At 42.2% G+C, this 27,769-nt stretch overlaps 1 protein-coding gene across 1 annotated transcript in view; it reads right to left on the bottom strand.

The window, feature by feature from the left end:
• The window catches only part of Dpp4 (dipeptidyl peptidase 4), a 78,595-nt gene that overhangs the window by 10,819 nt on the left and 40,007 nt on the right, over nucleotides 1–27,769 (bottom strand). Inside the window, exons 12-24 of the mRNA XM_057754952.1 lie at nucleotides 20,805–20,940; nucleotides 18,613–18,657; nucleotides 16,435–16,542; nucleotides 16,120–16,187; nucleotides 15,123–15,176; nucleotides 14,699–14,820; nucleotides 13,138–13,185; nucleotides 12,771–12,869; nucleotides 10,329–10,398; nucleotides 8,789–8,983; nucleotides 5,376–5,430; nucleotides 4,668–4,767; nucleotides 1,876–1,940 (exon numbers count right to left, since the gene is read on the bottom strand). Of these exons, the coding sequence (XP_057610935.1) occupies nucleotides 1,876–1,940; nucleotides 4,668–4,767; nucleotides 5,376–5,430; nucleotides 8,789–8,983; nucleotides 10,329–10,398; nucleotides 12,771–12,869; nucleotides 13,138–13,185; nucleotides 14,699–14,820; nucleotides 15,123–15,176; nucleotides 16,120–16,187; nucleotides 16,435–16,542; nucleotides 18,613–18,657; nucleotides 20,805–20,940 (1,165 nt within the window). The remainder of the gene's footprint in view (nucleotides 1–1,875; nucleotides 1,941–4,667; nucleotides 4,768–5,375; nucleotides 5,431–8,788; nucleotides 8,984–10,328; nucleotides 10,399–12,770; nucleotides 12,870–13,137; nucleotides 13,186–14,698; nucleotides 14,821–15,122; nucleotides 15,177–16,119; nucleotides 16,188–16,434; nucleotides 16,543–18,612; nucleotides 18,658–20,804; nucleotides 20,941–27,769) is intronic.

Below are 27,769 nucleotides of genomic sequence, written 5' to 3'. Positions count from 1 at the left end.
AGGAGTGAAATGCGGAAGGTGTGTAATGTTGAGAGTTCACAGTCCACAAAGAAACCAACGTGATTTTACACAGAGAGATGCTCCTCACACATGGGGCTGGGGGACAAATGACAGTCCATGTATAAGGGACCCATAGCAATGTCATAAAATGGCAGCTACAGACATACAGATTCTGACACTTAAACCAGGTCCATGTGAGAAGAAGGGGTGACTCCTTTACTAAACACCGAAGACTGGATTTAGCTGGGTACACAGGAGAGTGCCATTAAAGCAGTGTGTGTGTGTGTGTGTGCTTGTATATATATGTACATGTGCGTGTATGTAAATGTGCTAGCAGGGTGTGGCATGGACTGAATTGTGGGAAGGCACAGCAAGAGTATACGAACTGGGCTGTTGTTATAAAGGGAGCCGGGTCATTTGCCAGTGCATTGTAGTTATGAATAAAGCAAACAATGTCTGAGGCAGATTATAGGATGTGGAGAAGATGGAGTGAAAGAACGCAGTGTGCAGTAGTAGACGAGACCTCTGACAGAAAGAAAATACCCCGATTATGAGGATTTTTTTTAGGTAAAGATGTCTAGTACGCCATCTTAATTTCAGATTACTTTTCTGGCATGTCTCAGAAACATATAAAAAAAACCACACAGACACTAACACAAACATGTCTTCCTGCATACACAAGCTTAATAACTAAGTTGAAAGTGGCAGGTAAAAGCTACTTATTATACATACATACACACACATACAAAATACACATACACACATCATACTTACACATTCATGTACATACACACACTTACACATATACACACCTATATATATATACACATACACACCTATGCACACACACACACACACACACACACACACACATATCTTGCAAACATAGAGACTTTGAACTCATTGTGTTTTGATCAGATGGTTTCAGACTCCGCAGTAGCAATGATGGCATCTTACATGTGTACATATACTGCCCAGAGCAATGTATAGTTAGGCCTATGTAGTAAGAGTCACAACACAGAAAATTTTGTGTTGACATTTTTTCTTGTTTTTCTTTCTCTTGAATTCATTCTCCCAGGGAGAGTTTTGGGCCTCTTTGGAGACGGGAAACGTCTGAGATGATTTTCCTTGTTATCAGAAAGCTTTAAGCTAGCTTACATTTTTTTTTCCTCCACTAAGACAGCCACAGAATCAGTAAGGTTTCAAAAGCGTCAAAGCAGTGCTGTTTCATACGGCCGCACCAGGATGGCATCCACACAGCTTTGCTGTGCCCTCCACACTAGCAGTGACAGCAAGTGACAGTTGCAGCCAGGTCACGTTTCAAATGCGACTTTCTCTGGAGAGCAAGCTGCCTGCTGTTTCTCCCACCATCGGAAGCTCTTTAGTGATTCACGGACAGGGCTCCACGGCACATGCCACCTCACCTGCTTTCGGCAAACGCCGCATTAAAAATTTACATAGTTGGCTAGGAGTAAGAAAATTATAGGCATGCATTTACCTTTTTAACTATTATCACATCACAAAAATTTTAATATCTTGCTAAAGGCTTTAAGAAATCTTCTGGGTCCTAAAAGAATATGCTGGATTTGACATGTTTTCTAAACTGAAATTTTTATAATTAAAGTAATTATCTGATGTTGCTTTGTATTTCCAAATGAATGCATATTGTGACCTATATAGCATATGATAACGACTGTAATTATGCAAAATATAGTAAGGGAAGCTATTGGAGGATCTCTAAACCACCTGTGTTTTTTCTTTTTAACAAGAAATTTGTTGGAAATAATATTTTTTTTTTGTAAAATAGATACAATTAGGACGTTCTTAAACCATTTATACGGAGTTCTATGATTGGCACAGCTCTTTGTCTCTTACCCTGTAATGGTCAAGGTTGTCTTCTGGAGTTGGGAGACCCATGTAGCGCTCTGTATACACTGAGTCTGTAATGGGAAAGAAGAAGAGAGGATCAGCTCCTCCAATAACAATGTTTCTTACATCTGTTACCTTACTTTACCTGTCCTCCTGTGCCTTACCTCCTGAAAGTATCTTTCCAGCCCACCCCTGCTAATACGGCCTGAGCTGCTGATGCCCACACCACCCACTCTCCCTCAGGACTTCTCCACAGCACTGACTCTTCTGCACTCAGCCCTCTGCTTCAGGGCAGGGGAGCACAGACTAGACAACCTGAAACACAATTGGCAATAGACCTGCAGGTCAAATGCGCAGAGACAGTCACTCAATGGAAGTCCTCTATCTAGTGCCTCGGTTATCTTGAACGTTGTGATACTGAGATAATCACACACCTTACGGTGTGATAATCTATCTCCATTGGGGAATACCTAACAATAATGAATTACTAGTGGCTTACTTAAACCTTATATTTTAGGCAGGTTGAGATTCACTCTGATAAAAAAGAATGCATTTAACAGTCCATATTGACACGGCTGCTTCATCATAATTCATGTTAAGCATTTGTTTCCCCTCACTTTTTGGGGAGGTCTCAAGTTTGGTGCTGTAACACTTGAGCACTGTGAACAGATTATATTAATATCTGTCTGCTCAACTGACATAAGTTCCTTTATATATAAATATGGTGGAATAACAGGTTGTACAATTGGTTTGGTTATTTTGGGTAATTAAACATAATTTTACTCAACTAAAAAAGATGAAATTTTATATTACATATTTATGCTAAAAGATCACTGATGGAATTTGCTGCATAAATAGTTTGATTGCTGTTGTTGTCGCTTTAACTGTTAGTGTTTATTGATTGTACAAAGTAGTTGGTTTAATAAAGATATCCCATTCAAGTACATCCTGTATTGCACCTGCTTTGAGCCCACCACCGGTCCTGTTCCCTTCCTACTGAATACTTGTCTCCTTGGTTTTCCCAGAGAGTTGCCTTTCTACTTTTGTCATATGTATGCTCCTTTGTATTTTAATGTTGATTCTAGGTTCCACAAGTCAAGGAAATCATGTGTTATTTGTCTTTCTGGATCTGATTTCTTTTGCTTCTGTGATGTTTTAAAAGCTGTCTCCTCAAAAGGTCAGGTTGGAGTAAATAAATGTAGAAACCATGTATTGCCTCTGTGCTTGACTATCGCTGGCTTGGGCAAGCATGTTGACATTAATTCCACGAATTCTTTACATTCTTTTATTGCTTAAGTTCAACACTGTCATGCTGCTGGACGGCTGAGGCATAAATTAAAAACACCCTGAAGAGTCTTTGCTTTTCTACTACTATCTCCCTTCCCTCCTAAATGATAGTAATATCTACTATTTTGCTTAAAATGAATACAGAGTATGTATAATTTTATGTATGCAGAGAACACTCCCATAAAAATATAATGTCTTAAAGGACACTTAAAAACACAAGGTAATAAACTTTTCATGTACATTTTAACTTAAGGAGTCAAATATTAACAACCTGACTTGTATTATTTGATAGGTGGACAGTGTCTTCAAGAGAAAAATATAATTTTCCCCAGCATCTATTCTACAGCCTTCTATATGCTAATCCTAGAGCATAACGCCACTTTCTTATCTACGCTAACCACATTTACATGTACATTAAGATCTGAAAATTAAAAAGTATATATTTTTTTAAAAAATATACAGAGTTACATAATTTAGTTGTGAAATTTTAGAACAATGTCTTGAAACACCACTTCCATATTCCTTATTTGCAATTTTAAATGAAATTGTGAAAATTAACACATATATTCAAAGCTCTTTTTTGCTACTGTGCATTTAATGAACTTCTCTTACACGTCTGCAACCTCACAGAGGCTACTCTTTTATTTTATTGACCACCAGAGGTCTCCAGAAACAAACCATCCAGCAGAACAATTAATTCCAAACAAAAATACCACATGAAAACAACTCCATTGTGTGCAAATTAAATTATAACTGCACCTGCCAAGTTTTTAGCAGAAAGCTAGAGATGTTTTGCACATTGGCTTCCCTGACATGGAGAGGCTTTCAAAGAGGCGTTTTCAAAGGACTGGTGCTACCGTGTATTAGGATATGACTACAATGACCATTTTCTTTATCAACAATTCTGTTCTCATTACTACTACGAAAAGAACTTCAGTGAGGTCAGAGAGGGTGTTATAAAACACTGCATCTCCTTCCCAGCCCTCGGCGCTCATTTCTGCCAAGTCTTTCCCTGGGTATTGTAGTCTCAGAAGAATGATGCTGTGTGATCTAGCTCATGCTGAGGATGATATTCTAGTACTTAAAGACAGTAGGAAAGCAAAGCACCCTGGAAAAGCATCTGTTCCCATCTTCTCTTCCTCTGACACCCAACCATATTTGATCTTCATTCAGAAGCTCCTTTCCTCTATTAATATGTCAAGTCCCAAATCAAATTTGAATAAAGATAAAGAAACATTTATTTGAGAAATGTAGCACAGAGGCTGTTTAAAAATTTTGGCAACAGGTTTGTTGATAAGAAATTAAATGTATAGGTACACACAGTAGCCCTCAAGCTTGAATAACAACAGAATGGATAAGACCACCCTACACATCTCTTATAAAGAGCCACAGAAAGGAATCAGCCTATTATTTTCCATAGAAACACAGAAAACTAAAAAAGGAATGACTTTCTCACGGGAATGTTAAGGTCAACACTTAATAGTTCTGTGGCTAGAGCAGCAGTTACATACCATAATACTCCCACCGTGACACAGGTGCCACGGCGATCCCGCACTTGAACACGCCACTTCCAGATCCCAGGACCATCGAGGTTACGTACCCTCCATATGACTAGGGAATGGAAACAGTTATTTTTGTGGAGGTAAAGGAATAAGGACATATGGTAAGCGAGTCACAGTTCCACATTTCTCACGTCTTTATATACTGTGCCTCTTTAGAGATAGAAAGCATGCTATAGGAGGCTTAAATTGGCTTTAATTGGGCAGTATCTAAAGAACACACTCTGAGAATCCTGGTCCCTTCATGCAGAGATAAGAAAACAAGCATGGGACATATAGTGGACTCCGTTGACCATAGATATTAAAGGAAATAATAAATAAAAACAGTACATCAGAAAACCTTTGCTGGTGAATAAGCTTTGCCCCTCCCCAATGCCTTTCCTGTTCTCTTTTTCTTTTTCCCTCTTCTGCCCACCCCCACCCTCCTTCCCCACTCTTGCTCTTGGCTCTTTATCTCATCATAAGGAACAGAGGTACGCGCGCGCGTCTAGCTCAGTAGAGATTCCAGAAGCCTGCTGCTCCAAGGCCCAAGGCTTGACAGACATGATTTCATCTCCAAATATTTGCATTCAAAGAATTAACCTGCACGGGCTTCTACTCACGAAGGAGTGCCTACAAATTCATGAGCCAATGAGACACAAAAGACAACACACTACTCACCCAGCCCCAAATTGCAACCCGGGTGCTGTCCACAAATCCCATTTTTAAGAATTCTCTAAAACACACAAAAGAGGGTCACAAATCAGTTTTCCACGGTATAGAGAAAGCTAAGCTAACCACACAACTGTGATGGCCTAACATGTGTTAACTCTTCCATCTATGACAAACTAAGAGGAAGCAGGGCCAGTCATCAGAAACACCTGTGATAAATGACCTCCCTGTTAAACATCAGAGCTCCATGAACAAGGTTTGCGTTTGAGTCCATAAAATTCTCTCTCTCTCTCTCTCTCTCTCTCTCTCTCTCTCTCTCTCTCTCTCTCTCTCTCTCTCTCTGTGTGTGTGTGTGTGTTTCACAGAAAACAAATCCTGGCAGTTTTTTTCACAGCTTTATATAAAAATTTGCAGCCCAGATGCACTTTTCTTTACATAATTGAATCTAAATCTCTCCAGATGTTTTTCAGTTTGAAAGTGGTTACCCTTCCTGCAATAGAAGAAAAATTACAAGGGCACAGAGAAGAGTTGAGGAGGGCTTAGAGCTGTGCCGGGACTCTTACCTGAGAATTTAAATACCAAATAAAATCAAAACCAAATCCTGTACTGGGTGTTGATTAGCAAGCACAGTACCATTAAAGGAAAATGGGTTTTCTTTGATGGATTAAGGAATATCTTTGCCACCAAACTGTGTCAGGAGTTGAAATCCAGGTTTTAAAAAATGAACTTTGTTTTATACACCTATTTCCTAATCTTAGCCTTAGAACAAAAGTCTTTTTTTATTTTTTTTTCTTAAGGAAGTCTAGCAAATAGAATGTGTAGTTTTGTGGTGTTACCGGAGCTATGGAGGTCTTTGCATTCATGGACAGTTGATTCTGTGTTCAATTGGTGATGCATGTCCAGGACTGCAAAGTGAAGTGATACCAGAAGGAATTCAGAGCACTTTTCAACTTTTCTCACTGTCAATCGATACCTTTAAATACAGAGGATCTATCAATAGGGGCTGAGTCATGGTTGCCCAGGGTGATAGACCGCTACAAAGTAGACAGTGCATACTCTTTCAAGGTTGGTGGTCATTTTCCTGTCTAGAAAGGGAAAATAAACTAAAATGTTTCTTTTTTGCTGCATTCCATAAAAACGGACCTGAGTTTGTACTTGATTTTGAACTTCCCATAAACATTGGTGCATGGCTTCTTTCCTTTAGCGTTGTTTTGAGATTCACTTATGTTGCTGCATTTGGTTCCATTCATTTGCTGTAACAGTGTTCCATTGTATAGGTAATACTGCCTGTCAGTATTATCTTAAATGGGATTTGTTTTAAAAATACTGAATTTGGTAATTTTAGAACTTTTATAACTCAAATCTCATAGAAAGATGACCAGTCTTGCTAGATAGAAATTTAATTTTACAATAGTGAAACCTCTAATTTATCCTTTCTTTAACCTAAAATTTCTTCCACTTTTTAAAGAAAATGGCCAGTAATTAACTTTGGCACAAGGGAATTTCGTTCAGTTAGGAATATTCATCTAACATTTTTTCTTTTCTTTGGTTAATTTTCCTTAAAGGTATTGTTCTCAACGCACTGGTCATCCATTGATAATTTTGCATTTCTCAATCCGTAATTGTACAACACTGTCTCAAACCACCCATTTATTAGACGTCTCCAAACACCTGTGCAAATGGCTGGAAACCCAAAGGTTACATATCCAATTAACCAGCTGAATTCAATGGAACAGAAGAGCTGGAATGGACTGGCTTCCAAGCCTACCTCACCCTGACAAATTCTGTTTGTTTTGTTTTGTTTTTTGTTTGTTTGTTTGTTACTTGAAATAAGCATACCCCTCCCTACAGCTTAAAGCCATTTGCCTGTCATAGTATGTTCCTCTCTTTTAGTTCAAAACACTTCAGTTTCTGTTTCTCTGTGGGATGGCCCGAGTGAGATGGTTTTCATACTTAATGAAGCCCTTATAATTGTGATTCATGACAGCTGTGTTCTACACATAGGAGAGTCACCCTTATCCAGACTCTAGGAGCTATTCCTTGGGTTCCATAGTTATGACTCTCTAGATGGTGAATGCATACACAACTTCCCTATCACTTAGTTTTGACTGTAAGTGATGGGTTCAACTATTTAGTCAGCGTGGTGGTTAAATGTAATTTTCAATTTGGTTGTACTGAGAAATGGCTGAGTGTGTCTATGGGGAAACAGCCAACAGGGGAAGAACCACACTGAATGTGGGCAATATCTTCCCAGCAGCTAGGGCCCAGAAGGAATAAGAACAGGGAGAGGAGAAAACTCTGCCTGCTGATCCACTAGGCTCAAAAGTTTTACTTCTGTGATTTTCTACCTCACCATGAGCCCACGAACAACAGAGCCAAAGACTATGGGTGGAAATCTTGGAAATCTCGGTACAGAGTAAATAATTCCACCTTTTAAGTTGTTTAGTCATGGACTTTGTGATTGCAATGAAAATCTCACTGACACTGGACATTGGTACAAGAGATAGCTAGGGTCATTGCTGTTACTTGTCACATCTCATCGTCCGGAAACTTTTGGAAGAGAAATCTAGGGGAACTGTTTGGAGGAGGCAGCTGGAATGATGTTAGCAGGAGTTAATGAGCGGTTGTGGTGGGAAGATTAGAAAATCAGGGTGCGGATAGGAATGTAGGCAGCAAACACTGTTCATTGGGAGTCACATGGGGAAAGGAATTCATTAAGAATTTAACCGAAGATTATTTGCTTTAACTGTAGTCAAGGACTTGTCTACCTTTGGCCCATGTGGGAAGCTGGGTTTAATTGTGAAAGACTAGTTTATTTGGGGGAAATTTTCAGGACTGCCTAGCATTCAGTATGTGGCGTGATAATCACTGGCTGAAATTATAGTCAGCAAAATACACAGAAGAAAGGGCTGAGAACACTGTAGTTTGTCCCTAACCGATCTACGTAAGGATGGACAGTGGATCGAAATCATCCAAACCACAATTCCAAACAAACCTGTCCTCTTCTTCCTTCAAGTCCCTTCTGCCAGACATCCTATCACAGTGACTGAAAATCTAACTAACTTGGTCCACTCGTCCCTCAGTTTACCCGTGTGTTCCATGGGTCTCCAGGCTCCACTCTTAGATGATGGTAGTCTATATGCCAACTTCCATTCTTGAGTTATATATAAAAACAAACTTAGAAAAAGCCTTCTCAAAACTTCATGGAAATCTATAGTGACACATGTTTTCATCTATATAAATTATCTGCACTAAAAACCTACAGAAAAGAAGAATTACATATTCACCTCACAAAACTTCCCATTCTTCATATTTTACAACTTGTAAATAGACAGACAGACAGACAGACAGACAGATGGACAGACAGATGGATAGGTGAGGAGAGCAGTAAATAATGCTTGAGTTCATCTCTAGTTACATACCTGGCTGCTTCAATTTGATCTTCAACTTCTAATGTTCCCAGTCTTCTGTTGATAGCATGCATGATCTTATCTCCTTGGTAACCACTTCCTCTGCCATCAAAGCTGGCTACTATGATGTTTTCTGTACTTGCAAGGTAAGTGGCCCAGTTGAGTCTGAAGGCGGCATCTGCTTTTTGACTACAGGGACCGGCATATCTGTGAAAAGATGCACCACGTATGACTTTATTGTTTTCCCAAATTAAACAAAGATTTTTTTCTCCTATGGACCAGGAGCCTGAAAAGCAGAGTAACCTTTGGGTTATCAAGGATGAGTCCGTTAAATTTGACGACATGACTATTTATGACTGTGTGTTTCCTTTAAGCACATCCCTAAGATTTGCATTTGAACATTATTGTCAAACATATTCTACATTTTAAGTACTAGGTAATATTAGAAATAGAAGTAGTAATTAATCAAATAGTGGGGAAGTTGCCTTATAAAAATAACAATGACAGTTAGCATAGCTCTACATTCCAGTCTCTACACTCCAGTCTACAGATTTATTCTTAGGTTGGGGTTTTCCTTAAGGACTCCGACAGGAGCATCATGTGCTTTGCATTCTCCTAAAGATCTTGTGTGCTGTTGCTCACACTGAGACTCTTAAATCATGGTAGAAAGAACCATAGTTTGAAAAAAACTAATCCTTCCAACCTCAATGATAAAGAAATACAGACTTGAAGTAGGTATAATATTCGGCACTCCAAGAATTTTAACACCCTGTATTTGCAATCTTTACAGCCTCGAATATGCCACACATGTAGCCATGCGTGCAACCTTCAGCAGCTCCTTGGTGTGCTAAGGGATGATCCCTAGAGCTCATTGCAGCTTCTTTCAATGTCGTCTCGGCACAGGCTACATGACTCCAGGGTACATACAGACCTTCTCTAATAATAGCTCCCTCCTACCTCATCTGGCTCCTACTCATTGGCTGTCTCCACCCCACAGACCACAGGCAAGTCCTGCACGCGTGCCTCTACCAACATGTTCTTGCCTTTTCTTGGAGATGGAATTTGAAAGAACTTCCATTTCAACAAAATATCACATTATTTTAATTTTAAACTAGATGATGTAGCATTCTAAATTTAAACAGGAGACCGTATTCACGCATTCATATATGAGTAAACATTTTTTCTTTTAATTTGGAACATGAATTTTCTTGGCCCCATCAACCATGGAAACTTGGTAGACCAAAAGTGCCATTCTCTAGCTCGCTACGATGTCCAGAGCAAGGCTGGAGGTAAGGGTTTGGAAATGCCAATGGTACTGCCTTAAACTTCTGGGGAGCAAAGCAAACCATATGATTATGACAGAGAGAAGTGTCTATCTTGTCCGTTAAGTCTGGAGAAAGCATAGGATGGGATTTGTGAGTAGAAAATGGGAAGAGGAAATAGTGGTCCGGGATGCAGGAAGGAACAGAAACCGTGGTGTAATAGTTCATGAATCCGTGCCCACAGAGAAGTATGGCAGTTGACTGCTAATTATACCCTCTTGGATACTTACACATCTAAGAGTAGAGGATATTTCTTGGATTTATCAAAATGAGGAGGCAAGATCATTTGATACCAAAATTCTAAACAAACAGAAAGATTAATTAGCGTGGCAAAAATAATTATTCATGTGAGATTTCATTCCTTATTTCTCAGTAATGTTGTGTCTAGAGTTTAACAATTTGTTAAATTGGATAGAAAAAGGAAAAGGTCAGCTTAGGATCATGTTTTTAAGATATAAAACACTCTCTTTGGTTCATAAATGCTGGTTGTTCTGGTGGTGAAACAATTAAGTGATTTCTAATACAGCCATGAGAGCCACCAGCGCCTTGCAAAACACAAGCGCACTTTCGGATTCCTAATGTTTTGTTTTCATGCTTCAGTTCGTTGGCATCTTCTCTAGCTATCTTGCTTGTTTACGTTCTAAATTTTCCTCCCAAATGTTTTCCTCTTCTTGAATTTCCTTGAAGCTGTTTAGAATTTGTAGTCGGCCATAACTCTCCTTTTAAAAATTCTGATTTAATAGCTTTTTTTTTTATATATATAATTCCTATTGCCATCCCAGACCGCAAAGCAGAGTCCCAATTTCAGCTCCGTCTTTCACAGAACGAAGACAGTTTCTGGGGAACAAACTGCCTTGCGTATTCTCTGTGCTCTTCTTCCCTGGGTCCTTTGAAACCCCTGTGCTTAATGACAGCAGCTTAATAAAAAATTTATCTCAAAATAATGAATCAGCTCTCTTTGCTCTCAAAGTAATAAGCCTAATAAATCTAAACAGAATTCCACATATTCAGGAGGATTTAAACTGCAGGCTCAAAACAACTGTAGCCTCTAGAAATGTTTCCTGCATTTAATTTCCTTTTTGTTTCTTGATTGATTTTATAATTATTTGGAGAAAAGATTCAGTAGTCCAATACTATTATATTATATTATACTAATTTTTGTGCTTCTATGCAATGTGTCAGTAAGAAGAAAATTTTTAATTTTTTACTATAATTTTAATCAAATATTAAATAACTATCATGCAAACTGACTGGTATTTTTCATACATACACCCATCACTATTCAGTCTCTCTTGTCTGGTCAGCACTCGCCAGTTAGAGGGGATTTTTAACTCGATCTTTTTGTTAATGTGCAATATTTCTATGAGGAGGAGTTCTCATCTCCCTGGTCTCTTCTCTCAGGCCTTGTCTCAGTCCCGGCTTTCCTGTAGTGCAAATGACTATAGCCCAATGGATTCCCCTCCCCTGTTCTGTCAGTGCCTATGAAAATTTCTTTTTAACCATGTGGCCTCGCTGGCCCTAAAACCTTAAGGACTCCCCGCTGTGTGCCCACAGAAATAGAATTCCATCTCCATATTTCCTGCAGAACGCTGCACCAGGCTGTCAAAATGAACTCTCTACATTCAAGATGTCTCAGGCACAGGGACCCTGCTGGGTCAGAAGGCGCCTGGAAGCAAGGGCCCTGGTGATTCTCACACACACTCAATTTGAGCAGCAGGTTAAGTTATTCTGTCTTGCAGGCAGGGTCTGTCCTGCTGATTACAAATCACAGGAGTTGAATAACTTTTTTCATTTCCTCTTTAAAAACATTTTATTTTTTTATTGGTCTAAGTTATGTGTGTCTGTGTTTCTGTCTGTGGTTGTGTGCCAGCAAGAGCAGGTGCCCTGGGAATCCGAAAGAGGGGGTTGGAATTCCTGGAGCTAGAGTTACCTGTGGAAACCACCAGATATGCGTGCTGGGAACTGAACTCTGGGTCCCTGCTGCTCCCAACTGCTGAACCATCTCTTCAGCTCCACATAATCCCATTATGCTAAACTTAAAAATTAAACTCTACCAATTATGATTTATTTCTCTCCTTCCCATAAGTTGTTGTTTCTCAGTGGGGGAAAAAAATCTGAACAGAAAAAAGCATTTCTAGCTCAAATAATCCTTTTTTTTTTTAACATCTTGACCAATAGTGCCTGAGAGTATTCCATGCTTATTCCACACCCAGTCCTGAGCCAACTAGGAAAAGGAAAGAGAACAGAAAAACAAACAAACAAACAAAAAACCTGAAGTTTGAATACTTTAGAAACAACCTCAAATTTTACCATAATCATCTTGGGCGTTTTCTAACTCTAGAGTTCAAAGATAAAATGTATCAGGTGTGATTTCACTTTACAACTAATGCTTACTAGTGGGACAGACTCATCAACTGCGTGAGCTGACCTAGCAATAGTACATTTGCCCCAAGTGCTCTCTCAACAGAATAAATTTTATGTAGATTCCTATTTTAAAACATACAAAAAAGCAAAAGTAGTAGTTCTTGAGATAGAGTGTTTCATAGAAAAAATAACCTTTTAAATTAGATTCATACACAAAAACACATATTTTCAGACCAAATTGTCACATTATTTATATTTTATTGTTATCTTCCATGAAAAAACACTATCCCAAAAGAAATTTAACTTACTTGTCTCATGCAAAGTAATGGAGTCCAATATTTTTGAAGGCATTTGGATATTCTGTAGCATGCTATCCAAAGCAGAATTGTTTTCCAGGACTCGTAGCTCTAAACAAGTATACGAAACAGCAATAACTCACAACAGTGAAAACAAGTATACGAAACAGCAATAACTCACAACAGTGAAAAGAATTTAGATCGCGTGATGCAAGAGTGAATATGTGTGCAGCGCAGCGACGGGGTTGTGCACACTTCAGGTAGGGAGGCTTGTGTCCAAATCACTGTTAAGACACTAACGCAAAGGAAAAATCTCATATTGGTCCTATTGACCCACGCTTTCCTACAAGCCAGCGGAGGGTGAGACATAGCAAAATACCTGTATCATCGGCGCTACGGTGCAGAGTATAGCGGGGCAGACCAGGGCCTGTGGATGCAATCAGTGAAAAAGATGCTTTAGACGAGTATGGCATGCATACGTGAGCTTTCCAACACACCAGCTATTACCCTCTGGCAGAACACAAAAGAGCTATCGCAGTAGATCAGAAGCTTAGCTGCTTCCTCCTCACCCCCACTTTTATTTTCTTAAAAATGACTGCAATCAAGTAAAGAATGAATTCCTAGAAAGGTACAGGTCTCAGGTAAAAGGGGTAGAAAAACGACCTCTGCCCTGCTGGGCATTTGAGGCAGGTTGCCATCTCCATGCCCGCTTTTCTCATCAGCCAGCTGAAATGAGAGCTTACGCTTGTTTCTCTACTTCCTGTCTGCCACCCCACGCTGACCAGACCACCTCTCAAGCCCTGAGCTCCGGAGCCAGCTCCGCATGGAGGAGACGAGTTCCCTCTCACCCCTCACAGGCCCACTCAGGAGAGTCTGTGAGCTAGGCAGTACACCTGCAGTGCCTGACTTGGATAAGCCGCCTCTTTCTGGCATTTAAAAGTGTTTTTCTCGCAAGCCCGTATCTTCACTATTTATCCCAACTGTGGCAGCAGTGGAGTGGAAGGTAATGTATCGCAAACTCTCTTGTGAGCTATTTGATCTTAACGCATCTAAAATGATAGATTTAATGTTTATATTTGCTTGAAAAACCACAGCGAAGGCAATGCTAGACCTAGGTTTGAATCCTGGCTGACTCTCTGGATAAGTCAGGCCAATGTGTCTTCACATGAGGATAATATGTACTTTGAAAAGTTTTATTAAGATTTAAATAAGATCCTAAATATTAAACTTTTAGCAAAGTGCCTAGTGTAAAGTCATACTCAAAAATGGCAGCAAAATGTAGCCATAGTAGAGAAAACTAAAGAAATGCATCATAATAAAACACACCAGTGAGAAAAAAAAAAAAAAAAAAAAAAAACAGGATAACTAGTGCCAAGTTCCCCTTTGCCATTGACTATTTATTCTTTCTAGAATATCTAGATTCCTTCTCTCATTTTGAAACGCAGTCTGGCACAACATTAGAAGGGGGATTCAGGAGAATTCCTTTAGAGTACTTTGAACTTACTGTGCAACTTGAATCTGCCATTGTGCCTCCCCTTGCCCTTGCCCAGGCTTCTTGCCTTGTAATAAATACTAACAGTACCGAACTCAATCGAGGACAGAGCAGGGCATGTCCTGGGTGACAGGCACCACTCACAGTTTCTTATTAAGTTAAGGGGCAAATGTATAAAATAATCATTCAAAACCTGTAACATGTGGGTGTATAAGAATAAACTCAGAGGGAAGAAAAGGTAATGAACACGCATTACATGACATGATTGGTTAGGAAAGGGCTGAGGTGTCTTCGAGGGCTCCTAAATTTACAAAGGCAAAGAGGTAGAGGAGAGATGAAAGCCTTGGTGTTGGGAAGACATCCTTAGGACCACCTCTCTCAGGACAGTAGGGTCAGGAGCGCCCACAAACCAGTCATCCTCTCTTCCTCACAGCCGGTGCAAACTTACCCAAACATCTCAGCTGATAGTACTTTGCCTCTTTACTAAATGACACCGAATAATACTGACACCTTTCTGGATCCAGGTGACAACTAAGACACTTCACATTTGTAGGGTCAGTAAGTTGAATTCTGGAAAACCAACAGTGATGATTAATTGCTTCATCAAAGGCTAGGCAGAAGGAAGAAGCTAAACGATGCCATGCTCTGGTTTCAGTAGACTCAGACTGCCAAAGCGACCCTCTAGGTTCTTTCTCTTCATCATAAAATACATGCATTAATTCACAATAACTTTTATCTCCCATTTTTAGGAAGCGCCCATAAACACCTTAAAAAGCCATTGTTTTAGTTATATACTACTGATAAATAGAAGTACTTATGACAATTCCAGTGTAATATCAGTTAGGACAAGACATCAGAGACAGCACTCTTACTTATAGAGATTTCTTCCTCCCGGCATTTCTTTATTTTCGTTACTAATGTAGAACCTGAGAGGAAAGCAAAGGCAATATATATTGAACACGTCTTACAGAAATGTCAAGTCCATCCCCTGTTTTCCGACCCCAGGCAGAGACACACACGGCTGTCCTGCACGAGTGTGTGCCCCTGTCTGCACTGGCTGCTCTGCTCCTCCACCCCACCCCAGAGCTACCTCCTTCCCTCTTCCCTATGCAGACACTTCCTTTAAACAGTCCAGGATAGGAATTCCGGGAGTTCTTCCTGCGTAGATGTGGTGATTAACAACGTAAAGGGGGGCTTTTATACGAAAAAATGTCTGGACCACTAGCTTGAAATCAAAAGCCCCCAGCCCCAAGTACCAATCCTGTGTTGTCTTTTCTCTTTTATAGCACACACTGCATGGATGTAGGGGATGAATATTCTGGAGAGTGGTGGGGCCCCTTGTGCAAAGTCTTCAGAAACTGCTCTGGGAAATGGTAAATTCCTCTGTGCTGAGGCCAGTAAAGGAAGAGCCCAGGAGCCCAATCGAGAGAAACATGCCTCTTGCTAACAGCTCATGTATACTGTCATAGGCACTTAAACAACGCTTTCCATGTTCCAAAGAGTAAGGCCAAACACCAGCAGATAAAATTGTCTTTCTCAGTCTCTCATAGAGTCCATGTAAGTCTGACATTAACAGGATGCCAGAACGACCCTGCAGCCATTCGGGGTGGCCCAGAGAGGCTGCAGCCTCTCCAGTGCAAAGCAGGTAAGACTAAGAGGTAGAACTGCTTGGTGGCATGGTATCAAGTCTGCTGAGCATATGTGAAAATCATTAAGGCTTCCGTATGTTAAAAAAGGGAAAAAAAAAAAGGATTGAACACATTCCAAATCGACTACTCTTTGTGGGAGATTTTCCCGCATTTCTGTGAGAGGGTGTGATTATAATGTGCGGGTTTCCAGCCTATTTACTGATTATTAGAATATACTCACAGATAATCGCTGGTCAGAGCTTCGATCCCAATGACTTCCCAGGCTCCTTTGGTAATAAATGTGCAGTCCTGATTGGGATTTTAAATATGAGCTTTATTAGACTGTCCTATCAAAGTTCAGTAGTGTTATCCGTATCAGGAACTCAAATAACTATGAGGTCGCATTGCGGGCACCAGTGTCCTATTCCTCTGTGTCCCGTACACCACTGAAGAATCTGAATTAGTCTATTGGTACACATCGCTCAATGTCACCAAATGATGTCGTTCTAGCTGGGGAAAGAGGTCAGCTTAGGATCTGCTGTAAAAGTACACTCACGTTTTTGTCTTTGGAGAAGTGGCAGATGTGTTTGTAGCCATCCTTGTCGCTGATGATCTTATAGAAATTGTTACCATCAGAGGTGAAGTGGGGCTCTGCGGGCCTAAACTAGACAACAGAGCAAAATAATAATAATAATAATAACAATAACAATAATAATAATAATAATTAATAATAATAATCACAGCATCAGTCTCATCTCAGGACATACTCCAGGGTGTGGAAGGCCTCTCTAGTACCTGAGTTTCAGTGGAGGGTCTGGAAATGAAAGTCTTCCTAACTAGAAAACATGGAACAGAAGGCAAACTCAGGATCATTTGGTGGCAATATACACGAGAATGAAGAGAGAAATGCCTGCAGTGTTTATTGGTCACATCGACGTGTTTCCGTTGTTCTGGGACATTTCTCATGAGAATAATAATGGAGACTTCCACCCCTATGGGCCTGCAACCTAACATTTACTTCTGTTTAAAGAGGGAACTTCCTTGATGTCACAAGTACACTTTCTAGAAAACGGCTTACTGTCTAAGTGTTTCGGGTTGGAAGTGGTTTGTAGTATGGGGAAGTTTTCATCCCTACTTTACACAGGTATGTGTCTTGTTTTTTTTTCTTTAAAGTCAGACATAGTCTTTAACTGCTTCTAGACTGGATGCCACCAGGAATATCTGTTATAGAGTCCCCATGGAAGCATTCATATAGTTAGTTTTATCCTAAGCCTTTTCATTTTTCTAAAGATGATCGATAATTTACAAAGAAAAAAAATGGTTACGTGGAAATGTAGAACAAAATTTTTATTTAAAAAAAAAGTTCAATAAAAGATAGCGCTCTGAAAATAATGTTTAAATAGAAGAGCGTCTCTTTCAGCCTAGAAGGACCACGCTGCGTTTTAATTTCTATTTCGTCGTTACACTTGGAGCAGGTAGGGGATGGTCTTTTAAATTGTTGGTTCTCTTTGCCCTCGGCGTTTCCTCTCCCATCAGCTCCCACTTGGGGAAGGAAGGAAAAGGCTTGCCTCTTCTATTTAGTGATTCAAAGTGAATTCATTTAGGGAGCAAGCTGAGGCGTGCAGTACACTTGGTGTTCTCATTACAGAGCTCTCAAACACATTCCCCTCTCTAGACCTATGTTCACAGCCTTATCTTTTTAATACATTTCCCTGTTTCCCCTGGATGGAGTTGAGCCTAGAAGAAATGTGTGAAAAGTGGCATCTGTCTGGTTAAATACAGAGAGGAAAAAACATATTTTTTTCAAAGAGTCGTGAGGAAGTGTAGCGTGTCTCTTGCCATGGAGGAGACCACTTTTCATGTTGGCAAACCCCTCCCCTCTGCCCAATCAGCGCCGGGAGAAAAAGGACATGTGAATGCATGGTAGCTTCCAGCCCAGAAGAAAGGGGTCGTCTTCCTGGACCGAAGCCTCACCTCTCTCACCCAGAAGACGGGAAATGTTTACAATGCTTGCGTCACTGTTTCCCTTTTAAAGAAGGATGAATAGACGTCGTCATAGAAGTAGGATGCTGGTCAGTTTTCACCTGTCACGCAAGGTGTCATAGTGGATAGAATCCCTCCCTGCAGCCCCACCCCCTGTGCTTTCTTCCCTGGTCTCAGACTCGGGAGGCTGGTAGTGCATTCACGTGTGCTGGGATGGAAACAGAGCCAAGCTGTGAGTCTCCAAGGGTCACCCTGCTTTCCCAGATAAAGCTCTTCCTCAGAGTGCCTACCAACGTGTGCACGCACACGGATGTGATGTCGTTCCCCAGAGAGGTGTGCCATGCACAGTATAGGGTAGGTTCTGTTCCTCGTGGCTGCAGTCCAGGCTGCGTTAAGAAATGTTTTCTGACTTGAAAGTGCAGAACTCAAGCAATGGGTCAAAGACGACGTCTGGCATCCTGGTGGCCTTTCAGGAGTGGCTGCCTTTCAGATGCCTGGAAGCATCAGCTGACCTGGAGAACAGGCTTTGTTCTGTCAGTTGTGCCCTTGATCTCAATGTGCCGCTTGCCCCTTTACCTGTTTGGCTATGCAGTCCAGTCACCGTAGGAAGCACAGCTAACACTCTGAGAAGTGGGCCAACTCACATTTCTATCAGTGGCAACATAGTGCCTTACTATGGGACAGTTGCACCTTAACTAGCTCTGAGCAGCAGTCTGGAAATATTACAAAATCCGTAACGCAGAACACTTACTCTTCCGACCCAGCCCGTAGTGCTCATCTCAGCATGCTGCTGTGCCTGGGGAGAAAAAGGACAGTGCAGTGCTTCGAAGAGAATGGGGAAATCCATTCATTTACTAAAATGTGGTCTCATGTGTCCCAGGTTGTCCTCCAAACTGACAATATAGCCAAAGCCTTGAACTTCTGATCCTGTCTCAGCTTCCCAAGTGTAAAGATTGCCTGGGACCACCCCTATGCTCGCTATACTTACTGCTGGGAATTGAACCAAGGCCTCTGGGCATGCTAATTCAGCATCCTGCCAACTGAGCTGCATCCCTAGCCCCACAAAACGTACTAGAAATGAAATTACACTTATGATAAAATAATTGGAAACAATCTCTCTTTCTGTAATTCTATTTATGTTAGTATTTTTTCCATGTAATTGCATTTGATCATTCACCTCCATTGCCTGGAGCTCTGACCTGGAGCTGTTCTGAAGCTCACAGAGCTGGATGAGGCCCTTTGCTTTCCTGTAGTCCTCCAGCATATTCATAGACCTTTTCTTTCCAGCTACTCAGTCTCGATCCCTATGCCTTTTGCTCTCTTCTCATGGAAACCCCGCTTAGCTCCTTTCTTCAGCTCTTCTGTCCTCTATGGTAACATCCATCAGTCCTGTCTGTAGGATGTTTCCAGTGGTCTACCGTCACAGTCTCCTAACTGGATGTTCGCTTTTATTCCTTCTGATCCATTATCCTCTCTGCTCAGCCCCTAGCTCATCGTATTTGACAACAGACAGCTCTATTCCCAATATACTCTTCATCAGAACCCTAAAGCAGCTTCCCACCCTTACAAGGTAAATCCAAATACCTAGGCATGGCTCCTGAGCCCAAACCTGAATCGCTAGCCTCACCTCCACTTCAGGGGTTGAGTGCATTCATTCCCTCCATGCTCTGAGCTGCCCACCATGAAAGTCCTTGCAAAATGCTCAGCTTAGAGAGACCTTTCTCCCTTATCTGTCCACATAGGACATCTTATCCTAGATGACTACACATCCTCCCCCAAGCCAACAGAGTATCTGCTATCACCCTCTGTAGTTATCTGAAAGCCTCTTATGACGCAATATCCTGATACTGGGATGAGCCAGCAGAAAGCGAAGAGCTTGGGCTTTGCAGCTTGAGTTCAGATGCGTCCTATGACTTTAGCAACTTTTAACCTCACTGAGCCCCAAGTTCCACTGTACCTGACGTATTACAAGTGTTCAATGCATGGAAAGCCTCACAGCATATCTTCATAACCTCACTCCCTATTAGAACAAAAACATTTTTGGGAAGTACGGGCCGTCTAGTTAATTAAAAAAAAAAAAAAGGATCCCACAGTTTAGCAACAAGGTAGAGACACTTTAAACAGTGTTTCTCACATAAATACATGCATGAGTCAAGACAGGAAGTATCACTCAAGTTCTCAGGTGAGAATCTTCCCTGCACACGTTTAGGATCAGAGTGGGGAGGAGCGTGGAACACAGACCAGAACATGTTACCAGTATGTAACATGACCAGAACGGACAAGGAGATACAAAGTGGTCATAGCATGTTCCTTGCAAGGCTTTAGTGCCTGCCTCTCCTCAGGTCGCTGGCTCTCAAGGAGGTTTTGCTGAAATCCTGACTAGAAAGACTTCAAGGTGTCTTGCCTAAGATCATCTGTACATCAGCTGGATCAACACTCAGCTTCCCGCAGCATCGCCACCCTCTCAGGCCAATGGTTATTTGTTTGTGTTCCAAATCGGCTTTCCGCTTAGAGATGGTTATGGTCCAGTACAGGATCTGTACCCTCCTGGTATTCATTTTGTTTCCCACATGCTCTGCCAGTCATTTCCCATTCTCTATATTTTATCTGTTAAAACAGCTGTCATCAAGAGGCTCTGGTCCTCTTCCTGATGTTGAACACAGACATCAAATCCTGTCCTCTGGGTGTCTAGCCACTCCTTCTCCCCTTCCCACGTGATCATCTTCCCAACCAGCACACGGTGAGTAGTGTGCAGAAGAGAAAAGGAAGCACCATCCAATAGCACATGTCTGACAGGCAAGACTGACTTGCTGCCTCTGGGCTCAATATGGATTCAGAGAGACTAAACCATTTACTAAACCCCAACCTTCGCTATCTCCAAGACCAGGAGCCCTCCAGTCACATATCCCTGTTGGAAAAGCAGAGCCTCCATTGAGATCTTACCAAGGGACAGTTCCATGTTTGATTGGTCTTATCATAGTCACAGATAGCCATCACGGAGTAGTTCTGAATCCTCCTGAGCCACTGCAGAGAAATTCGCTCTTCTGTAACCCATGCTACGTCACACAAATAGTGATCCCTGGAGAGAGAGAAGGCGAGGGGGACGTCTCAGACACTGTGTAGCTGGGGAGATGACCCAGTGGATAAAGAACTTGCCTTGCAAGCATGAAGATTGAGTTTTTGACCCCACAATCCAAGTAAAATCCAGGCAGCTCTGGCCCTGTTCACAACTCCAGTACTAGGAAGGCAGGGAAAAGGGGGGATTCCTCAGGCAAGCTTCTAGCTAGAGTAGCCAGAGATGGCCAGTTCTGTGTTCAGTCAGAAATTCTGCTCAATAAATAAGAGTAGAGAATGTTGTGGAATATTCCAGTACACTGTGTAAGTTATGCTATGATTGGTTTAATAAAGAAGTTGACTGACCAATAACCCAGGATAAGGTTAGGTGGAAAACCCAGACAGAATAAGGGAGAGAAGGATAGAGTTGAGAGATATGTAAGCCAGTCACCAAATAAACAGGACATATGGAAAATGAGGTAACAAGCCTTGAGCCATGTGGCAAAACATAGATATATGGGTTAATTTAAATGTAAGGAGTTAGCTAGTAATACACCTGAGATATTGGCCAAACATTAATAACTAATATAAGCCTCTGAGTGATTATTTGGAAGCAGCTATGAAACAGAGCAGAACAGAAAAATTTTCATTTACAAAAGAACAATCCAGAAAGATGCCCCATATCAACTTCAGGTTTCTAAAAGAGTGTGTCCACTACATACAAATTGTAGTGTACCAGCATGTACACCACACACATACACACACACATAAAAGAAATATGAGCTTGTGCACACCCTTAATCCCAGCACTTAGGAGGCAGAGGCAAGCAGATCTCTGTGAGTTTGAGGCCAGCCTGATCTATAAAGCTAGTTCTAGGAAAGCCAAGGCTACACAGAGAAACCCTGTCTCAGGAAAAAAGAAAAAAAAATGTGAGGGCTTTTTGTCCCCAGACATCATTGCAAATAAACATTTTACTCAATGAAATATATCCAACAAGGAAAACAGCAGACACAACCCAAGAACACACATACGTGACCGAAACCATATGTTTAGGACTGTTAAGAACTTAGCCGCTGGTAGAAGAGGGGTCAAAGGTGAAACTTCTCCATTCCCCCTCTGCTGCCTGAGAGTAATACCATGAGGTCAGGGACACTGGCAGAGATGCTAGAATCTTCTGGTACTTTAACTTGACCCCTGTCAATGGTGTTTGCCCAGAAAGTCGTTGTTGCTAAATCAGTATCACGAGCCTCCAGGAGCTTGTGAGAAAGCAGGGTCTGAGAGCTCTTCTCACCTACTGAGAAGAAGCCAGGGTCCCTAATCTAACCCAGCTCTTCTGGGATCCCCTGGTGAAGAGTTGTCAAATGAGCAGAAGGAGAGTTAACTCTTACCCAGGATGGGTGATCTATCCTTGCACAGAACAGGAAAGAATCAAAAACAAGACACTGAAAATGAAGTTCTTAAAAATTAATATTCTAGACCAAAGATTAAGGAACTTTTAGTTGGGGCCCAGATAGTAAACATTTTCAGTCTTTGTGGTTCACATGTCCTTGCTACTAAAGCTAAACCTTTTATCAACTTCACTTTCAGACTGGGGATGGGGGGGAAGTGGACTCATCCCTCTACATACTTTTCAAATCCAAAAACTATATATAACCCAAAACACATTTCTCAAGAGTCAAAACATGGCCCTTATGAATGAAGCACTCTGTAGTATTTTAACCCAAAGTTATAGAACCAGGTCTAGCGGGCCATCCTCCCCAGTCCATACCTTCAAGTACTTTTGGGACTGTGCTGTGGTTTATAATGGCATGGGAGGAATTTACAGTTCGTTCTTCTGCTAGCCTCCCTAACATTTTTGGGTCTGGATGGTTTCTTTCCTTGGATATTTTTGCCCATCCTCGGTGTGATTTCAACAACTCCTCCTATCTCTTCTCTCCAGTGTCTGATCAAAGCCTTGCACCCAATGAACTTTCATCTGATTTATTTTTTCTGATCCCATAGCTTTGCTCTCCTTTGCTCCCCTATTTGGCCTCCCCTAGAGGTAGCCCATCCCTCCCTTTGGTTATCCTGTGCTTCTGGCTTGGCTGCCAGTTCCTTGAAGCAGGGGCCCCATGAGTCTTGTTCATAAAACAGCTTGCTGAGTTCTCCTGGAACGCAGCTCTCAGGAAAGGCAAACTTCGTGTTCTGATTTCTTAGGACCCACAGTCATCCTTCCTCCCAGAACGTTCATCTGTTTTTGTCTCCCTTCCTCTCCTAGGCTCTGAAGCCGGCAGCAGATGTTAACTGAGCACCCAAGAATAAGCACTTTAAGCCTCTCAAAGCTTCACATTTCCCCTTTTACAGCATGGATGCTCTGGAGACCCTCTGGGACTCATGTTATTTCACTGTAGGTTTCAGATGCTAAGGACCTGCGGCAGCAACCAAGCAAGCATCACCTTCGTTCACATAATGGTGCCTTCCCGTTCAGATCTCCTTGTCTTGCTGGTCCTGTTCTCCTGAACATGCCAGTCTCCTTCACACTCGCCTGTCTTGGTGACTGTGTTCTCCTGAACACACCAAACAGTTTCCCCAGTTGGTCTCTCTTTCTTCCACTTTGACCTTTATTCTGAAATGGCTGCCCTGCCCTTACTTCTCTAGTTCTTAGCTGAAGCACACCCCTCCCATGTCAGTAGGATTTTCTCAGAAAGCTGCTGCAGTCATTAGTACCATGAGCCTTCAGGAGCTTGTCAGGTTGCAGGGTCTGAGAGCGAGCGCTTCATCTACTGAGAAGGGGCCAGGGCACCTAATCTACCCCAGCTCTTCTGCACTCACCCCGTGAAGAGTTGTCAAATGAGCAGAAGGAGAGTTAACTCTTACCCAGGACACGTGATCTATCCTTGCGAAAAAAAACAGGGAAAAATCAAAAAGGAGACATGGAAAGTAAAGTTTTTCAAGATTAATGTGTTAGATACAAGACTAAGAAACATTTAGTTGGGGCCCAGATAGTAAATATTCTTTAGTCTTTGTGGTCTACATGTCGTCTGTCACAGTCACGGTATGGGGGCAGGACGAGACAATGCTGCCACTAACGAGAGTGGCCGTGCTTCAGTAGAAAGCTTCAGCTTCAATGTCATGAGTTCTTTTGACAAAAGTGTAAAACCCTTCAGAGCTGGGGATGACGTGAATGTGAATGTCGGCCAAGATGGAGCTGAATCTTCTGTCAGTTCTAACTGGTTCTATCCCAGTTATCTCTGCCCATTTAGATTAAACAAACAAACAAATACAATAACAACAACAAACTCTTTGGAGGATGAAGTAGGCAGATGGTTGAGAGAGTTCAAAGGCGGCCTAAGCCACAAGGGAAGACCGTGTCTCAAAAAAACAAAATCAGAAGAAAACAAAAACAAAACCCTAAGTAGGATCTGAGGAGATTGTGGGAACCCATTCGTTAGGGAGAACAAGCCGATTTACTCACAGGTACACGCTGGCACCCAGAGATATTCTTCCTCTTTTTAAAAGTGTTCTGGTGGCAGAGAGGCAGCTGAGGGCAAGAGAATGCTTTCATGGTCGCTCGTCACCCGTGGTAGGTAACTTTAGCTATGAAAACCATACGTTCTGCCTCAGACTTGAAAAGCCACACTGTAACACAACTTTTTGCCATTTGAAAACACTGAGTAGTGGAGTGTGGGAGAGCAGCCAGGAAACTCATGTGCATTGGCCATCTTCCCTGTCCATTTCTAGATAAAGGCCATTGGACTTGGACCTGTTACCTTAGTCACGGTCACTGGCACAGAATGTACTCTGTACTCTGAGAGGGCTCAGTGGCGGCCCTTTACCATGACAGTAGAGAGTCTGCTTGAAACACATTTTATAACCATACTTCCCTTTAGTTACATCCCTGAGCCAATATCACGCCATGGAAGACACTTCTGAAGAGTCATAAAAAAAAGATGTAAATGTATAGATGACTTCACTGAACTCTTTTCTCAAAGGTTTAAGTCCCCAATGTAAATAAAAAAAAAAAAAAGAAATCCAACAGCGGGATTGCCAACTATCTTTTGTAGGATAACATTCTGACTGAGGAGGAGGGCAAACCCAGAACAGATTTCCCCTCTTGTGGTGACTGGGAAATATTGGGGGAAGCCCACACCTATAAGCCTTCTTGTGAGCCTAAGTCTCTTGTCCTAGGTTAGGCAGAGTAACCCAACAACACAACACATTCAAGGCTTTGGCAACGATGCGGAAAGGGAATTTGGTTGGCTTGAATGTTGAAGCAGTGAAGTAATTTCTGCACTAAGAGTGTTGACCCATGTGAACTTGATTTTGTGCCGGGAGCAGCCTGAGTGCCTCCCATAGACTTCGGACCACCCTGTGAGGCGGGTCCCATTGTGGTTCCTTGCCTAGCTGACGAGGAAACACAAGTGCAGAGAGGTTAAATAACTTTCCCAGGATCGCCCAATCAAGGAGTTTTGGAGCCAGGATTCAAATCAAGCAGATGGCTTCAGATTTCCCTGTTCATACTTGCCCCTCCTCTAACGAGTCTGCCTGTCCCATGGAGAAGTTCTACTAGTCTGTTCCACTCTGAGATTCCTTGAGTGTAGAACTCCTTTCTCAATAAGATCTATTTATTCCTTGAGAGTTGTGAACAAGCTACATTTTATGAAGAAAGTCAGCTGACTGTGCGTACAGCACTAACTTTTGAACATCCTGTTGTGGTGACTCTCGCAATGTGATTTCTTATCCTTGCAAAGGGGGGGGGAGTATTTCATGAAAGGCATTTAGATGGCACCTCTGCCTCTGGTTGTGTAGATGTTGCATTTGTACATTAATGATATTTAAAATAAGCCCTGCTTTGCTAACTGGAAGGGAAAATGGGGAGGGAAACGCTACCCGGAGCAACTGCAGACTGCCGAGTGATTAAGTCAGTGAATCACCAGAGGAAACAGGCGTACTGCCAGTGCCGGCCGTGGGCTCCATGCCACCCTTTGCTCTGATAGGGATGCCAACCCTGCCGGGTCCACTGACAGATTGCTGAGGAGAGGGAAGGCTGGGGTGAGATGCAGCCGCCTTGAGGGGAAGAGCATTGTGTGGAACACAAGCCCTTGTTTGTCTGCTTCCACAGGTATCACTAGTTTCTCATCGGGGGCGGGGTGGGGACAGAACACCAGCCCAGTTTATCCCTTGCCTGGCAGCCTCAGGCTTGGAAGAGACTAGTGTTCAGACCAAGGGTCATCCAGTGTTCAGAGAGATAGAGCGAGTCTTTATCTACCGCGTCCCTTGAGACGATGGAGAACAAGGGCAGGGTAAGTCATAAGCTGGGTGTGATGGGCCCCTGAGGCCATTCAGCAGGTGTTGGGAGGGGTCACCTCACTTGACACGCCCTTTCCAGGCCCTGTAGTTTTAGCCTACAGAATTTGCAGGTGGCTAGTCGGAGGGAGGAGAAAAGAGGGAGTTGGTATGTGGGATGATTTTGAAAGCTGTGCTTGGAGACGGCTGTGTGAATTCGTTCCTGTGCCACACACACATGCACCATTACCTGGAAAGCCCATCTTTCTTATCCATCCATCCATCCATCCATCCATCCATCCATCCATCCATCCATCCATCCATCCTTCTACCAATCCACCCATTCAGCCATCCAACTTTCCATCCATTCAGTTCAGACAGTACTAGACAACATGTCCCAGTCACCCTTTTAAGCTTCAGTTGTTATTGCAAAGCCGGCCTGTATCCCGCACACCTTGTCTTGCTTCATTTGGCCCTGGAAACACAACTCTAAAGAAAAGTTAGGAGTTTCACCTTACACTTACTGTATCTTATTTTCTCACAAATATGTTGAGCTCTCGAATTCTCATTATGAGTCGCCAATGCACACCAACAGTTCAAATGACCTAATTAGCTTTAAGCCTCAATCTATGAAGGTGGTAGAAAGGATCACCACGTCTCATGCTCTAATTCCTGACAAGAGTACAAACCAGGCTCATCCACTAATAGAACTCCACCTGCTGGAAGCTCTTCAGCAGAGGTGTGTGCTAACAGAAAACAGGTGAGGAGATCTAGGCAGAGGAGGGGAGGGTGATGCTCATCTTGCTTGGTAGTGTACTCAGGATCTAGTAAGTCACAGAAAAAAAACATGGCCCAAGGGAATGAATGCTCATTAAGTATAACTTGTCGGGATTGCCGTGGTCCTGAGGGGGCTTTTACTGAGACCAGAAAGTGATATCTCACCAAGTGAGAGAATATTTTCCCCAGGTGAACCTAGCATCTCATTTTTAAAAAGCTATGATCTCATCAGGGCCAACAAAGATCACAGCTATATTTGAGATCCTCCACACAACACTTCCCTGTGGCATTTCCGAAGACATCTCTTTGGTAGGATGTATGTTCTACACAGAATAGCCCCAGCCAATGAGGCAGCCCTCACCAAGTCTTTGGTTTAAGGACATGTGGAAGAGCAAAGAACTAAGGTGATGAATTCATCAAGAGCAAACTCAAAGTCCTTACACGGGGCTAAGACCTCAGAGCTCAGCACTTTCCCCTTGTGCTTTGGAAGGTGTTTTCTTAGCAGGGAACACTCACTTTCATCATCTGTAAAATGACCTTGGATGCAATGCCATAGGGCATTGTGAGGAAGAAATGAGAATTCAAGGGTGGATCAGTAGCTCAGCATATTTAAATCTAATTATTCGCTCATTTTGTTCTAGTGTCAGGTCCCAAAGAATCCTGGCAAGTCTTTCTCGGTCCCTGTAGTTCCTTGCACTTCTCACCCTGCCCCCTACCCTAAACCTCCCCAACCCAAAAGCTTCCCTTTCTCCAGCATCTCTACCTATACAAACCTGTCTTTTTGGCCACGTGGTCCCTTGATCTTCTGTTCT

The sequence above is a fragment of the Chionomys nivalis genome, chromosome 22 (assembly GCF_950005125.1).
Source record: "Chionomys nivalis chromosome 22, mChiNiv1.1, whole genome shotgun sequence".
Classification (NCBI taxonomy): Eukaryota; Metazoa; Chordata; class Mammalia; order Rodentia; family Cricetidae; genus Chionomys; species Chionomys nivalis.
This window is presented reverse-complemented; position numbering and strand designations above follow the sequence as displayed.